Raw genomic sequence first — 13825 nt, forward strand, 5'->3', positions numbered from 1 at the left:
AGAAAAAGCAAAATTCAAGTATGTAACTCTTCTTTTTGAATCCAAATATCTTTTTCTACAAAATAAAAAATCAATAGTTTTGCACTTCCCACATTTAATAAGGACTAATCTGGTGTTTGTGTGTACATGTTATGGGTGGATGGGGGTCTCAGGCTGAGTAAATAATCATGTTAATAATCTTAACTTCCAAGTGAAACAGAAATAAGGACAAATTGTCATTCGTGGATAATCTGCAAAGCTGGGTGAATAACTGACATATCTTTCTGTGATTCCTTGCAGACATCATGGAAATCAGGACAGTGGCCGTTGGAATTGTAGCAATCAAAGGAGTGGAAAGTGAATATTATCTTGCAATGAACAAGGAAGGAAAACTCTATGCAAAGGTATTGATAATTGATACCTTAGACTTAATTTCTCAAATTTATTTTTGTCAAAAATATCTTCTCTTTCTGAAAAGTAAAAATGAAATTAACTCCTCTCAAACTACATAATTCAATGATTTCATTAAAACATTTTATACTTAATAATTAAATTTTCCGTGTGATCTTGGACAATTTGCTTAAGTTCTCTGGACTCTGGTTTCTTCATCTGTAAAACAAGTCGGATTAACTGACCTCTAAGGATCCTTCCAGCTCTAAAATTCCATTTGTATTTTAGATTCTTAAAATCTAAAATGTCCATCTGTCAGTATTAAAGCTCTTTTTGTTAAAGTTCACCCAATTTGCACTTTGCTGACATGAAAATTCTTGGGGAAAAAAAATCCAGACGTTTGTTTATCAACATCAATCTCACAATCATGGGCTTTGAACTGTAAGCATTCCCATTGTTCCCACTTTATTATAACATGAAATATGCAACTGTTCATCCCACTATAACAAAGTATAATTGACTTTCCTTTGTATTCCTGGCACAGACTACGTAAAAATACAGGTTTAAGTGAATGAATGAATAGCTGGATGAACAAATTAACTTTTTATTTTCCATCACTATCACAGGCAATGTAATAGTAAATGAAGAAAAGTTGTGAAATATGTCCTTCAGCTGAGGGAGGCAGAGGCTCTGCTAATTGTATCAAAATGTCAGTGTTAGGGAAAGAGTGACTTCGGCATAGTAATATGAGAGCTGCTAATTAGGGGGAAATAGCTCTTAATACTTAAGAATAGTAGCAACTGACTGCCAAAAAGCTACATGTTTGAAACTATGTTGCATAACTAAATGTGTATCATTTTATCTTTTAAAAAATTTAATCTTTTTTCAAATATGCTAAGTATATATAACAAACTGCATTATGCCTGCTCAAAAAAAGTCATGTATGTTTTAATCCTACTAAATATTACTGCTTATTCTTTGTCTAATTGAGTCCCTCCAAAAATAATTTGGATAATGTTGTTTGTTTGTTGTTCTTTGCAGAAAGAATGCAATGAAGATTGTAACTTCAAAGAATTAATTCTGGAAAACCACTACAACACATATGCATCAGCTAAATGGACACACAGTGGAGGAGAAATGTTTGTTGCCTTAAATCAAAAGGGGGTTCCTGTAAGAGGGAAAAAAACGAAGAAAGAACAAAAAACAGCCCACTTTCTTCCTATGGCAATAACCTAATCATATATGGCATATAAGAAACCAGTTCCAGCAGGGAGATTTCTTTAAGTGGACTGTTTTCTTCCTTTTTTCTTTTCTTTTCTTTTTTTTTTTTAAGTAACCAAGAAAGGCTGGAAAACTACTGAAAAACTGATCAAGCTGGACTTGCGCATTTATGTTTATTTTAAGAGACTGCATTAAAGAAAGATTTGAAAAAATATACACAAAAATCAGATTTAGTAACTAAAAGTTGTAAAAAATTGTAAAACTGGTTGTACAATCATGATGTCAGTAATAGTAATGTTTTTTTCTTAAATTAATTTACCCTTAAGACTGTTAGATTTGATTATCTGATAATGATTATTTAAATATTCCTATCTGCTTATAAAATGGCTGCTATAATAATAATAATGCAGATGATGTTATATAAGATGTGTCAGACCTAAAAGCTGCTGGAATGATTTGTCAGATAATCAAGCCAACACTAACTATGGAAGATGAGCAGTATCTGAATGCTTTCTAGTGAAAAATTATGAACCACTTAAATTCTAATCAGAAAAGAAGGAATATTCTCAAAAATTCTATTATGGAAATGAATCAAAGAGGTAGTTTTACAAGAGTATAAGATTAGAACATGCTTGTACCTGTTAACAAGAACAAAATTCCTAATGCTGCTCCCAATTGAAAGGGTATTGCTTAAAGGATGTTTTCAAAAATTTTGTATATAAAATAGCAATAATGATGATAATACTGTACTTCATCTCACTCACCACAAAATAACATTTTATAATCCCTAAAAGTAAAATTCAAAAATCTTTTATGTTTTTTTCAAGTAACATAATCTATCTTTTGTATAATTCATATTCGGGAATATGGCTTTTAATAATGTTCTTCCCACAAATAATCATGCTTCTATCCTGTGGTTACCGCATTAAACTCTATTTTAAGTTGTATTTGAACTTTACTGTTTTGTTATTTAAGTTTATGTTATTTATAAAAAAAAACCTTAATAAGCTGTATCTGTTTCATATGCTTTTAATTCTAAAGCAATAACAAAACCGTCTGGCTCAGTTGCAAGTTCCCCCTCCCCCTCATGAGCAACACCAAGTCTAGTACACAGCACTCAGGCCAGCAAATCCTGGACAGCAGACAAAAATGACAGCTTGCAGCAATTCTTACAATAGATGTCTCACAAGGAACAATACAAAAATGTGAAATATGTTTTGCCACATACTCTTGTCAACTAAATTGGATCTTATAAGTAAAATCACCGTAGATAAAAGAACTTACAGGATTTTAAAGTTAAACTATATTTGAGTTCATGAGTAGAATAGTACAACATTTAAAAAATATGCATATTTAAAGTTAGTAGTTTTTCTAATCTCTAGAAATCTCTGCCATTCAAAATATGGCAGCATTGAAAGTTGTTTTCCTGTTCAATGGCAAGAGCACAATGCCCAAAGTAGAGTCTATACTTAGGGATTTGAGGCCCTGAATAGCAATGAAGGCTTGAGGTCAGGCTACAGATAATGGACTTATTGAAAAGATAAATTTCTACTTCATAATTCTGGCATTGGTAGATCTTGTTAGCGCTTTAATGTTCATCAGTAGAAGGCCAACATTTATCGAAATTAAATTGGTGGTATGCTAATAAGGGTGGTTTTTATTTCAAAACATTTGTCTTTTAAGTCCCTTTATTTTATACAAATATTAACTGATAATACATTTATAAGAGAGAGTTACATGAAAAGGCTAAGTTAACAGAAATAATAGGTTCATTTGATTTCCTTGTGACTCAACCTACATGACGAGGCTGCAGGAAGCTAGAAAAAATTGCCCTTCCTCAGATATACTCTGGGGAAATGCCATGAATGATATTCTTAACTGTTGTATGATTCAAGGGCCTTTGCTAGCCTAGGTTCCTAGATCAGGCTTCTGTTACTGGTGTCTTGTGAACATACTGAGAGAAGAAGAGGACCTATATTTTTTTTTTTTTTGAGGATCTATGTTTTTCATATTTGTTTCCTTAGTGTCTAGCAGAGTGTCTGTCCATAATCAATTTTTTATATGAATTCACTCAATGTTTGAGTATCAAAGAAAATTCATGAGACTAACCATACTTTATTTTAAAAAGGGTGAAACATGATTATATGGAAATTTAAACAGAAACAGTATGTATGTATATAAGTTATGAGCTATATTAGGACCAAATACTCTGACTATAGAGTTATAGTTATGAACAAATTACAAAGCAACGCTGAATTAACCAACATTTAGCAGTAAGTCCAATCCAGTAGTGTTTCTAGAAACACGTACTTATAATTCTTTATCCTCCCTCCCACTTTTTTTTACACTTAATGTGAAAATTTTAGAAAATAAAATCTGCACTAGTTACATACACTTAGAATTCAAGAATCTAAACACTGCAAGCGGCCTTAGTCCTTACTATTCATTTGTAGACCAGGAAATTGAGACTGTAACAGATCCCAAATCACATAGCTGGTTAGGTTCAGAGCTGCCCCAAGAGTCTAGGTCATTCAGCATTATTTCCTACTCTTGGATGATTAGGATTATTAGTTAGTGGTCTTTTAAATTATTCCTACTGAGATATATCCTTTACATTTGCATGCAAATGTGACATGTTTTGGCACTTCACTTCATATATAATAGTCTATACTGTCATATTTGACTCAAAAGGAGGAAAAAAATGATGAAATTTCTAATTCTGACTCCTATTCAACTTTTTTTTTTTTTTTTTTTTTTGCGGTACGCGGGCCTCTCACTGTTGTGGCCTCTCCCGTTGCGGAGCACAGGCTCCGGACGCACAGGCTCAGCGGCCATGGCTCACGGGTCCAGCCGCTCCGCGGCATGTGGGATCTTCCCGGACCGGGGCACGAACCCGCGTCCCCTGCATCGGCAGGCAGACTCTCAACCACTGCGCCACCAGGGAAGCCCCCTATTCAACTTTTAAATGCACCTCTTTACTTACAAATGGAAAGCACTGTGCAAAATAGCCAGATAAACAGAGTAACCTTTTCTAAATGTTCTTTGAAAGAGAAAATTGGTTAAATACATTGGTTTCCAAGAATTAGGAAGGAAAAAATTAAACAGAAGAATATAAAATGTTAACAAAAGAAGTAATAAAAAGGATACTTTCAATGCAATTAGTGAACTAAAACATTTTTACATAAAAAATGCTATAATATAAATTATCAGCCTTTGAGTTGGCTAAAATTCAACTTAATGACAGAAGAGAAGGGATGCTGGAGATAAATTCTTAGTTTCCATCTCTCAGAGTTTGCCCTTCTGATTCTCTAAAGTGACAACATAGAGATGGACTATGGGACCAGCTATAGTAAAAGCAATTCTGTATCCACAAATATCCTAAATCAGTGCCTCTCACAATTTTCTACTTAAATACCAATACTAGTAGAGGTAGAGAATGAAAGTCTAAGGAATAATGCAAAGGTAGCCCACCAAAGACACAAATTTTCTTGAAAATCATTCTCTTAAAACACATGTGATTTTTGCATTTTATTCCACAATATATTTATGTTTGCTTTAATATAAAATTCATACCAGTGGGAAAAAGTGATGCATCAGAGAAATGTGTAAGCTTTATCATGTGGCTTCATTTACACTACTATCCCACTGCCATATACTTGGATATGAATAAGACACAAGAGATCCTGTACCTCTCATAGTTCAACTTTACACGCAGGTGACACATGGCTAAAGAAAACCAAAAGTTTATGTAAAAGTTTACTATGAACCAGAGTGACATTAAAAATATTTAATGACGAGTATGAGTGGTTACTGGTCAATCAGAATATACCACTGCTCTATTAGAATAGATTCAGGCCACTGTGACTAACTTGTGGGTATCAGATGATTATCAGCCTTGACCATTTCTATGATCACCTTAAAACAGTTTTTAGAGAATATCTATTAATTAGTCTCTCTGATTTGAGTTCTTAATGCATATCTTAATATGCCATAGTTCATTAAACCTTCATGCCTATTTCAACACTGTTGCCAGGCTACTCTTTATTTTAAACTTTACTATTTTTAATTGATATATAGCTGATATACAATATTATGTAAGTTATAGGTGTCCAATATAGTGATTCACACTTTTTGAAGGTTATATTCCATTTATAGTTATTATATTGGCTATATCCCCTGTGTTGTACAATATATCCTTGTAGCTTATTTTATACATAATAGTTTGAATCTCAATTTCCTACCCCTGTATTGCCCACCCCCAGGCTACTCTTTATTCCACTTCTATATGCATCCAGCAGAGCGGCTGCTTTCAATGAAGGTGATGTACCTTCAGGCCCACATATGCTTCCACTCACCCTCTAACTTAGAATGGTTTGCCAAGAAAACGTACTTGTTTTTTTCTTAACATCTTTAATGGAGTATACTTGCCTTACAATGGTTAGTTTCTGCTGTATAACAAAGTGAATCAGCAATACGTATACATATATCCCCATATCCCCTCCCTCTTGCGTCTCCCTCCCGTCCTCCCTATTCCACCCCTCTAGGTGGTCACAAAGCACCAAGCTGATCTCCCTGTGCTATGCGGCTGCTTCCCACTAGCTTTTTGACATTTGGTAGTGTATATATGTCAATGCTACTCTCTCACTTTGTCCCAGTTTACCCTTTCCCCTTCCCGTGTCCTCAAGTCCATTTTCTATATCTGCATCTTTATTCCTGTCCTGCCCGAGGTTCTTCAGAACCATTTATTTTTCTTTTCAGATTCCATATATATGTGTTACCATATGGTATTTGTTTTTCTCTTTCTGACTTACTTCACTGTCAATGACAGACTCTAGGTCCATCCACCTCACTACAAATAACTCAATTTCATTTCTTTTTATGGCTGAGTAATATTCCATTGTATATATGTGCCACATCTTCTTTATCCATCCATCTGTTGATGGACACTTAGGTTGTGTCCATGTCCTGGCTATTGTAAATAGTGCTGCAATGAATATTGTGGTACATGACTCTTTTTGAATTATGGTTTTCTCAGGGTATATGCCCAGTAGTGGGATTGCTGGGTCGTATGGTAGTTCTATTTTTAGTTTTTTAAGGAACCTCCATACTATTCTCCATAGTGGCTGGATAAGTTTACATTCCAACCAATAGTGCAAGAGGGTTCCCTTATCTCCACACCCTCTCCAGCACTTATTGTTTGTAGATTTTTTTGATGATGGCCATTCTGACTGGTGTGAGGTGATATCTCGTTTTAGTTTTGATTTGCATTTCTCTAATGACTAGTGATGTTGAGCATTCTTTCACATGTTTGTTGGCTACCTGTATATCTTCTTTAGAGAAATGTCTATTTAGGTCTTCTGCCCATTTTTGGATTGGGTTGTTTGCTTTTTGGATATTGAACTGCATGAGCTGCTTGTAAATTTTGGAGATTAATCCTTTGTCAGTTGCTTCATTTGCAAATAGTTTCTTCCATTTTGAGAGTTGTCTCTTTGTCTTGTTTATGGTTTCGTTTGCTGTACAAAAGTTTTAAGTTCCATTAGGTCCCATTTATTTTTGTTTTTATTTCCATTTCTCTAGGAGGTGGGTCAAAAAGGATCTTGCTGTGATTTATGTCATAGAGTGTTCTGCCTATGTTTTCCTCTAAGAGTTTTATAGTGTCTGGCCTTACATTTAGGTCTGTAATCCATTTTCAGTTTATTTTCATGTATGGTAAGAGGGAGTGTTCTAATTTCATTCTTTTACATGTAGCTGTCCAGTTTTCCCAGCACCACTTATTGAAGAGGCTGTCTTTTCTCCATTGTATATTCTTGCCACCTTCATCAAAAATAAGGTGACCATATGTGCGTGGGTTTATCTCTGGGCTTTCTATCCTGTTCCATTGATCTATATTTCTGATTTGTGCCGGTACCATATTGTCTTGGTTACTGTAGATTTGTAGTATAGTCTGAAGTCGGGAGCCTGATTCCTCCAGCTCCATTTTTTTCTTTCTCAAGATTGCTTTGGCTATTCACGGTCTTTTGTGTTACCATACAAACTGTGAAATTTTTTGTTCTAGTTTTGTGAAAATGCCATTGGTAATTTAATAGGGATTGAACTGAATCTGTAGATTGCTTTGGTTAGTACAGTCATTTTCACAGTGTTGATTCTTCTAATCTAAGAACATGGTATATCATCTCTCCATCTGTTTGTATCATCTTTAATTTCTTTCATCAGTGTCTTATAGTTTTCAGCACAGGTTTTTGGCTCCTTAGGTAGGTTTATTCCGAGATATTTTATTGTTTTTGTTGCAATGGTAAATGGGATTGTTTCCTTAATTTCTCTTTCAGATTTTTCATCATTAGTGTGTAGGAATGCAAGAGATTTCTGTGCATTAATTTTGTATCCTGCTGCTTTACCAAATTCATTGATTAGCTCTAGTAGTTTTTTGGTAGCATCTTTAGGATTTCTACGTATAGTATCATGTCATCTGCAAACAGTGACAGCTTTACTTCTTCTTTTTCTATTTGGATTCCTCTTATTACTTTTTCTTCTCTGATTTTTGGGGCTAAAACTACCAAAGCTATGTTGAATAATACTGGTGAGAGTGGACAACCTTGTCTTGCTCCTGATCTTAGAGGAAATGGTTTCAGCTTTTCACCATTGAGAACAATGTTGGCTGTGGGTTTGTCATATATGGCCTTTATTACATTGAGGTAAGTTCCCTCTATGCCTACTTTCTGGAGGGTTTTCATCATAAATGGGTGTTGAATTTTGTTGAAAGCTTTTTCCACATTTATTGAAATGATCATATGGTTTTTATCCTGCAGTTCGTTAATATGGAGTATCACATTGATTGACTTGCATATATTGAAGAATCCTTGCATTCCTGGGATAAACCCCACTTGATCATGGTGTATGATCCTTTTAATGTGCTGTTGGATTCTGTTTGCTAGTATTTTGTTGAGGATTTTTGCATCTATATGTATCAATGATATTGGCCTGTAGTTTCCTTTTTTTGTGACATCTTTGTCTGGTTTTGGTATCGGGGTGATGGTGGCCTCGTAGAATGAGTTTGGGAATGCTCCTCCCTCTATTTTGGAAGAGTCTGAGAAGGATAGGTGTTAGCTCTTCTCTAAATGTTTGATAGAATTCGCCTGTGAAGCCATCTGGTCCTGGGCTTTTGTTTGTTGGAAGAATTTTAATCACAGTTTCAATTTCAGTGCTTGTGATTGGTCTGTTTATATTTTCTCTTTCTTCCTTGTCCAGGCTCAGAAGGTTGTCCTTTTCTAAGAATTTGTCCATTTCTTACAGGTTGTCCATTTTGTTGGCATATAGTTGTTTGTAGTAATCTCTCATGATCCTTTGTATTTCCACAGTGTCAGTTGTTACTTCTCCGTTTTCATTTCTAATTCTCTTGATTTGAGTCTTTTCCCTGTTTTTCTTGATGAGTCTGGCTAAAGGTTTATCAATTTTGTTTATCTTCTCAAAGAACCAGCTTTTAGTTTTATTGATCTTTGTTACTGTTTCCTTCATTTCTTTTTCATTTATTTCTGATCTGATCTTTATGATTTCTTTCCTTCTGCTAACTTTGGGGTTTTTTTTTTTGTACTTTCTCTAATTGCTTTAGGTTTAAAGTTATGTTGTTTATGTGAGACGTTTCTCCTTTCTTGAGGTAGGATTGTATTGCTATAAACTTCCCTCTTAGAACTGCTTTTGCTGTGTCCCATAGGTTTTGGGTCATCATGTTTTCATTGTCATTTGTTTCTAGGTATTTTTTGGTTTCCTCTCGATTTCTTCAGTGATATCTTGGTTATTTAGTAGTGTATTATTTAGCCTCCATGTTTTTGTATTTTAACAGTTTTTTTCCTGTAATTGATATCTAGTCTCATAGCGTTGTGGTCAGAAAAGGTGCTTGATATGATTTCAATTTTCTTAAACTCACCGAGGCTTGATTTGTGACCCAAGATATGATCTATCCTGGAGAATGTTTCATGAGCACTTCGGAAGAAAGTGTATTCTGTTGTTTTGGATGGAATGTCCAATAAATATCAATTAATAGGAATGGTAATTACCAATTAGACACAGTCTTTTTGGTTGCTGCAGCAGCAGCCTTAGGATTTCATGCCCGACTCTGGTGTCCACGCTGAAAGCCCTGGCTCGCACCATCTGTGAAGCTCGTTTAGGCGGTGTTCCGAATCTCCTCGCACACCCCGAACAATGGTCTCTTGAGTCTTAGGCAGTTTCGGATTTTTCCCGGACTCCCCCCAGCTTAGCTGTGGCTCACTAGCCCCCTTCAGGCTGTGTTCACGCAGCCAACCCCAGTCCTCTCCCTGGGATCTGAACTCCGAAGCCCGAGCCTCAGCTCCCAGCCCCCACCCGCTCCGGCGGGTGAGTGCTGGTCGGCACTGATCCTCTGTGTGGGAATCTCTTCGCTTTGCTCTCTGCACCCCTGTTCCTACACTCTCCTCTGTGGCTCTGAAGCTTCCCCCCCACGTACCCCCCATTTCCACCAGACACGGGGCTTCTTAGTGTGTGGTAATTTTTTCTCCTTCACAGCTCCCTCCCAGAGGTGCAGGTCTCATCCCTATTCTTTTGTCTCTGTTTTTTTCTTTTGCCCTATCCAGGTACGTGGGGAGTTTCTTGCCTTTTGGGAAGTCTGAGGTCTTATGCCAGCATTCAGGAGGTGTTCTGTAGGAGTTGTTCTACATGTAGTTGTATTTTTAATGTATTTGTGGGGAGGAAGGTGATCTCCATGTCTTACTCCTCTGCCATTTTGAAGGTCCTCCTTACTTTCTCCTGAGTTGCGAAGATTTGCCAGAAAGCAACAGAGAAAGTCCTAGTCTCTTCAATTTCAGGAGTTTCCAAATCGTCAAATTGAATTTATGAGATGATAAAAGTTTATTTTCTTTTCATATGAATAGAACTTATAGTCTAATAACTGAAATGTGAAATGAATAATAACATTTAGCTTGAAGATGGAAGGCCTTTCTCTTGATAAGTCCAGCCAGACACGTATTAGTTATCTATCGTTGTGTAACAAATTATCCTAAAACTTAATGGCTTAAACAGCAAGTTTTCATTATCTCATAGTTAATGTGGTTAGGGACCTGTGTATGGTTTAGCTAGGTGTCTCTAGCTAGAATCTTCTATAAGGTTGCAATCAAGGTGTTGGCCAGAACTGCAGTTATCTGTTATCTCAATGCTCAACTCAGAGAGGGATCGACCTTAGATCCTCACTGGTTGTGGGTTTGAAATACCACTTCCTCGCCACGTGAGCTTCTCCATAGCTCCACTTACAACATGGCAGTTTGTTTCCCACAAAGCAAGGAATCAGAAAGAATGAAAAAGAGTGCCCACAACGGAAGTTACAGTATTTCATAGCCTAATCTTCAGAAGCGTCTCATCGCTTCTGCCTGTACTCAAGGAGAGGGAATTAACAAAGGCATACAAACCAGAAAGCAGGAATCACTGGAGGCCATCTTAAAGGCTGACTAACACAAGTCAGAAACAATGTTTTTAAGGCCACTGCCACAAAGACAGGATTCTTTAGGGCCTAGTAACGAGTAATTCATGGCTTTCAGTGGTGAGCCATTCAGCAGAGAAAGACGAGGTAGGTATATCCTCTGTGGCAACATATTTGATCCTTCCCTGAGGGATACTTTATGGTACAATGCCACATAGGATAATTGAGAAAAGGTTTGAATCACAGTGTGTACTGCCTATTAGCTTGAGTTGTGCCTTCTTAGATCTCCTAATGTAAGTGGAAAACTAACATCACTTTGCCTCTACATGAAGGAAATGACCCTGCCTTCAGACCGAACATGAAGATAACTTCCCCCTCCACCACCCTACCTCAAGAGAATAAGATCATAAATGCCAGCTGAAATTCCTCAAGCCATACAGTTTTGTCCTAGATGGTGGAGGTAATCAGTCACAAGTTACCCAATATCATATGAGGATAAGACCTAAACAGACTTGAAAAACAATTTATTTTAATGCAAGATGCACATTGGAATCACCTGGGATTTTTTTATATATATATATATATATATAATGAGACCTAGGTCCCACTCCAGACCAAATGCATCAGTATATCTGGGATGGGGCCCAGGCACTGGTATTTTTAAAGCTCTCCAGGAGATTCTAATGGGCCTATGCATTTGAGAACCAATTAGCTAAATGATGGCAGCAGGGGTGGAGAGGACTTTCTAGGAATTATATCTGATTCTTTGTCTTTGTTTCTTCCTTAAACACCCTGAAAAGCCTTATGTTGCTTCCCACCTAATTCCATATTTTCTAAGATGGTTCTAAAGTCTGCCGTGCTTCTTGGATCCCTGGTTTTCCTATTGTCTCCATATTTTGTTATTCACATTGGGGCTAAAAGGAAATGCAAACACTGGAAAGAGAGTCACAGTTGTTTTTGCAATGAAACAATTATGGAGTATGAAGTGCACAAAGGACACCCTCCCCCTACTCCCAACACCTGCCACACACACACCATAGTCCATTCTCAGAGTAGCCAGAGTGATTCTGTTGTATCATATCTCAGATAATGCAATTTCTCTATTCAAAACTGCAGCTGTTTTCCATATTAGAATAAAAGCCAAAGTCCTTAGAGTGGCCTATGGAGGGGCAATGGAAAAATGTAAGTGATTAAAAACTTAAATTAGGTATGGGAAAAAAAAACAGGAAAAAAAGTAATAAAAGTCTAGAATTATGCACTCAGATTGTTTGGCAGATATCATTGAATTCTCATGCCATTTTAAAGAAACTCTAACTGTACACTGTAGACAATATTTTAATGGACATGATATGCCCATTGATATGGAAAAGACAATAGCCCCATATAAAAAATTGACAAATGTACACCGTTTGTTTGAAGTAAAGAAAATACTTAAGGCATATGTACATATCAATTTAATGAGTCTCCACTTTAAAATTTTTCTATTAATCAACCAGTTAATGGATCCAGCTAGGCTGAGTGAGACTTAACTGATCTTCTATTGTTGGTTATTTTGGTTGTTTCAAATTTTTCACTAACATAAATGATTTTTTTGTATATACTCCTTTATATTTATGATTATCTTATTAAGATAATTATAAGAAACAGAATTATTAGACCCATAAGTTTTAAAGCCTTTAAAAATGTAAATTGCAAATTTGATTTTCAGGAATCTTTTCCCCAATATATATTCCAACCCTCTGTACATGGGAATGGATAAACACTTTCCCTAAAATTTATGCTCAAAATTTAGTCAGCTTTATCCTTACCTCTACTTCTCTTTGACTATCCGTTATCACCAAAACCTAGCTAGCCTCTTCTTTTTCAACATCTCAGTTGTATGTCTTTCTTGGTCCTTTACAACCTCATTATCTCATGTCTAGAGTTTAGCAATTGTTCCCTAATCATTCTTCTGTCTCAAGTTCCTGCCCATCTCAGATACTACCTATTTCCTTAATCTTCCTGAAATACTACTTTGACGATGTCAGTTGTCAGTTAAAGAATCCATGTTAGCTGCTTACTGACTATTGAATTTAAATTCTTTAAAATAGCATCCAAAGCTGTCAAACAACTGGCTCTACTTTATCTGTCCAATCTTCTCACTGCCCACCATAAACCTTAGAGTTTCCTTAGTCCACTGTGTTTATCCCATTGTCTTTTTCTCCTCACTAGTCCTTAATTTAAAAAAAATGTATCTTATCTATTTTGTTCACTTACATATCCCAAGCACCTTTAACAGTGTCTGGCACAGAGTAAGCTGTCAGCAAATATTCATTCAATGAATGGATAAACCAATTCCAATTCAGTGACAGAATAATGAGCACACCTCATCACAAAGCATTATTCCAATATTTAAGCAATATATAAATGTAGTTGTTGCAAATGAATAGAAATGTACCATCTTGGGGTGGATTCAAGGTGACGGAATAGGAGGATGCTGGACTCACCTCCCCTCACGAAAACATCAAAGCTACAACTACATATAGAATGACTCTCACTGGGAACTAGCAGGAAGGCTCCTCTACAACCAAAGCTGTGAGGAAAGATTCACACACAATCTGGTAGGAAGGGAGAAGTGATCTGGTCAGGATCTGCATCCCTAGCAGAGGACACAGAAGAGGAGGGGGCTATTTCACAGGCTCAGGGATCCTTCCTGGGGAGTGAGGGATTTTGAGACAGAATGGAAGGGGTCAGGGCACAACCTTTAAAAGAATGACATAGCTGTTGAGGATACTACATAAACTGGTTAGAACC

At 36.3% G+C, this 13825-nt stretch overlaps 2 protein-coding genes across 2 annotated transcripts in view; one reads left to right on the forward strand and one right to left on the reverse strand.

Annotated features, from left to right (window-relative positions):
* Window positions 1-4323, forward strand: part of FGF7 (fibroblast growth factor 7) — a 65632-nt gene extending 61309 nt beyond the window's left edge. The window contains exons 3-4 of the mRNA XM_082860672.1: window positions 280-383; window positions 1411-4323. Coding sequence (XP_082716798.1) covers window positions 280-383; window positions 1411-1605 — 299 coding nt within the window. The 3' untranslated portion in view covers window positions 1606-4323. The remainder of the gene's footprint in view (window positions 1-279; window positions 384-1410) is intronic.
* The window catches only part of FAM227B (family with sequence similarity 227 member B), a gene marked incomplete at its 3' end in the record, with an annotated part of 266307 nt that overhangs the window by 153003 nt on the left and 99479 nt on the right, over window positions 1-13825 (reverse strand). The gene's annotated exons all lie outside the window — the stretch shown is intronic.

Source organism: Leucopleurus acutus (genome assembly GCF_964270905.1).
Source record: "Leucopleurus acutus genome assembly, chromosome: 1".
Classification (NCBI taxonomy): domain Eukaryota; kingdom Metazoa; phylum Chordata; class Mammalia; order Artiodactyla; family Delphinidae; genus Leucopleurus; species Leucopleurus acutus.